The sequence below is a fragment of the Rhinopithecus bieti genome, unplaced genomic scaffold (assembly GCF_001698545.2).
Source record: "Rhinopithecus bieti isolate Rb0 unplaced genomic scaffold, ASM169854v2 scaffold_63316, whole genome shotgun sequence".
NCBI classification, from domain to species: domain Eukaryota; kingdom Metazoa; phylum Chordata; class Mammalia; order Primates; family Cercopithecidae; genus Rhinopithecus; species Rhinopithecus bieti.
The window spans coordinates 1,827,426-1,830,999 of NW_016824497.1; the positions used below are offsets into that span (position 1 = coordinate 1,827,426).

Below are 3,574 nucleotides of genomic sequence, written 5' to 3' on the forward strand. Positions count from 1 at the left end.
AAAAAAAAAAAAAAAAAAAAAAATGGGGCTCTTGAGTGAAAGAGACTAGATTCACATCCCAGTTCCAGTCCCTTCCCAGGTGAGCCTGGACCAGTCATTTAACTTCTTTAAGCTTCCATTCTTCCATCCGAAAAATGGGGATCACCATGGTGCCACCTTTGGTGGGTTATTATAAGGATTAAATGGAATAATCTGGGTAAAGTGTTCAGCAAAGCCTGGCATATAGGAAGGACACTGTTGAAACAATTCAACGTTTTATTTAAAAGAAAAGTTTGGAAAGATGTCCTATGGGGATGATTAAAATTGCTCAGGGAAGCAAAAATGGGCCTTTACTGCGATTGAGACAAGCAGATTATCTCTGAGGGCTTTTAATTAATTTCAAAAACTACCTAAACCCTATAAGTACTGACACTTGTTTAGAAAGATCAGTAACTCCAGGAAAAAAGCAGACTAATTTAGAACACATATAAAGCTGATATCTTTTAACAGTCCTTGTGGCAATGGGAACAGCACAGTTTATGATAGTTCCAAATTTTCATGCACTATTCAATGTCTATTTAAAACAGGTATTTGGGTCAGATGTCGTGGCTCACACCTCTAATCCCAACACTTTGGGAGGTCGAGGCCAGAGGATAGCTTGAGGATAGGAGGTCGACAACAGCCTGGGCAACATAGCAAAACTACGCCTGTATAAAACATTAATTAGCCAGGCATGGTGGTGTGTGCCTGTAGTCCCAGCTACTCAAGAGGCTGAGGTGGGAGGATGGCTTGAGCCCAGGAGCTTGAGGTTACAGTGAGCTATGACTGTGCCACTGTCCTCCAGCCTGGGCAAGAGAGTGGGACTCTGTCTCTAAAAAAAAAAGACAATAAATCATACAATACCAGACATTTGATGAGCACCTACTACATGTCAGATATAACTGTGCTAAGCTCTGGGGACACAAAGATGAAGATACTCTGAGAAGTTCAGAATCTTATAGGTGAAGTGGGTACTAACTTCTTATATGTATGTGACAGAGCAAGCTTCAAAGTACTGTAACAAATGCTTCCCTCTAAGGGACTACAGTGTAATTTCCCATACTGTCCAAACTGAGGAATAGTGATTACCAGGATCAATCAAATTCTTTCTTTTGGGCTCATGGACTGGAGATACCTAAGGAGAGTCAGCAGGCAGTGGAGGCAGAACTGGAAGAACAGAGGTGAAACTGCCTTTGCAAAGACTGTAACAGTGATAAAATTATGACAGTGACAGAGATCTGACCTAACTGACTCCATCTTGCTTCTAACCTCCTAGCTGCCCTTGTTCATTCCTAGGCATAGGCCAAACTAACTTTGGGAAGAAATCAGTTTATAGTTAACACTGAGACAAAGATGATAACCACTCTTTCCCAAAGCAAACCCTCCTCTTGCCTGGGGACCAGACTGCCTTTGTAGGATTAACAGATTAGCCACAAGATTTAGAAATTGTAGTTTAGGAGTCATGCAACCAGAGGCCACAAGATTCTGAACCTCCCCAATTGGTATTATTTGGACTCCACACTCCACAGACTTCAGGAAAACAAAACAAAAAACAAAAAAACAAAACAGCTTTTATAAAATGAACTACCAACATTTAAAATTCAGATTTCAAAAAATTTTTATTTTAGATTTATCTTGTAATATTGGAAGACATTACATGTTTTTTCTTCATCCCACTTATGCAAGTATTTTACTGTTTTGTGCTACTGGTTTTTATAAGCTACCTTGTAGTCTAATAGGCAAAGACAGAATGAATAGCTAGCTAGCTACACACTCAGGCCCTGCAACTCTGCTAAGAAGGACAGACAGAGCTGATTAAGCACTATCTTCTATCCTCAGGGAGCTTGGTGGGAGAACATTACATGATGCAGGAACAATATTTCATGGCATAGCTTCAAATGTGTATACGAATGGTGTCAAGGATCATCCATCACTTACAGTCATTCTTTAAAGTGACTAAATATAAATTTTACATATTTCCTTTACAGTGTAATATAGTGCTAGGATTCCAGACCCTGGAGTCAGGTTGTCTATGTTTAAATCCCAGCAAATTGTGTGACCTTGAGCAAATTCCTTAACCTCTCTGTGATTCAGTTCCTCAACTGTACAGTGTGGATAAAAATACCACGTATTCATAGAGTCAAATTGCAAGGATTAAAATAATTAGCTACTAATAAATAATAATAGTAGCACTCATCTCCTGCTAGAACTACAATTACTATAACTCCTCCTATACTATTGTTAATATTTACAGCCGAGGGAGGCCAGTCCTGAAGGTGAACTGTCACAAATGAAGCCAGTTCTAAATGCTGAAACTGGATGGGGCAAAGAGGGGAGAAAACAGTGAGGATGTGGCTCAACCGGTGAGCGTAAGTGGAAAGCTATGGAATTCTGGAGTGGGTGCAGTGAAATACCTACAGAGATGCTGTAATTCAGCTCTGGAAAACTCTTAACACTTAAAGAGAAATGCTGTTGTTATTGTTGTTTTCCAGAGATTACAAAAACCAAAACAATTTTAATTCACAAAAACAAATAAAATTAAAAAATAACAAGTTGGATTTGGGGATCATTGCATTTGATTTTAGAAAATGAAACATATTAAAAGACATTTCCAGTGTCCTTTTCAGATTTTAAAAGCGACTTTCTGGGGTTCTCCTGGGGTAAAAATAGATTCAGCCAAGACATCTATGCCAAACAATAAATTGATCATTATACCATGTGTTACTTTAAATGCTACAAGGGCTCAGTGTAGAGTAGTTTGAGTAGTCAAAAGACAACAATATCAACACTTTGGAAGTTTCAAGTCAATTTCATCATCGCATAAGATGAGAACAAGGCCCGGGAATATAAATGATTTGTCCAAATTCCATCGAAATTTGTATGGCTAGCAAGTTATATCTAGCTAGTAGTGACGTCTTCACTAATTTTCCAAAAATAAGTAAAATAATTCCGGGCAAGGGCAAGGACTGACGGAGGGGGCGGGAAGCCCTGGGATGAGCTGGGCCATCCTAGTTATTTGCCGGGAAGGAGTTGGTGCGTGTAAACCGGCAGGTCAAAGCATGGTGGTGTAGACAAGCCTGTCAGAATCGCCCAGTTATCTCCACACCCGCGTAGACCCGAACAGCTATTCCTCACCTCTTCCGACCACGGCGGGAGGAGGGTGCCGCGAGCCAGGCGCACCCCAGCCGCGCGCCAGGCGCACCCCAGCCGCGCGCATCCTCCCTTCCCGGCGGCGCCTGGCAGCCGCGGGGCCCAGAGCCCGAACCAGGAGCGGTAGAGCAGTCCGCAGGCTCGGGCGCCGCGTCTGGGGGTGGTCTGCTGTGGGGGATGGGTCAGGCTGCACACGGGGCTAGGGAGAGGGAGACTGGTCTTTGCTTCGGAGTGTCTTACCAGCTGGCGGCTCTCTCCAGCCGACCATCCGAAGGGCAGACACCGAGAGCCAGCCCGGCTAGCTGCTCGCGCGGGGCTCTGGGCTCCGAGTCTGGGACGCCGCGTCGCCGTGGAGACTGCACGGCGTGTGGAGGAAGCTCGGGCAGCAGCCGAGGGTGGGGGCTGG

The 3,574-nt window shown here is 43.6% G+C and overlaps 1 protein-coding gene across 1 annotated transcript in view; it reads right to left on the bottom strand.

Annotated features, from left to right (window-relative positions):
• LOC108522257 (glutamate-rich protein 2-like) overlaps nucleotides 1–3,574 on the bottom strand; it is a 10,308-nt gene that overhangs the window by 6,069 nt on the left and 665 nt on the right. The window contains exon 2 of the mRNA XM_017862337.1: nucleotides 3,409–3,570. Coding sequence (XP_017717826.1) covers nucleotides 3,409–3,570 — 162 coding nt within the window. The remainder of the gene's footprint in view (nucleotides 1–3,408; nucleotides 3,571–3,574) is intronic.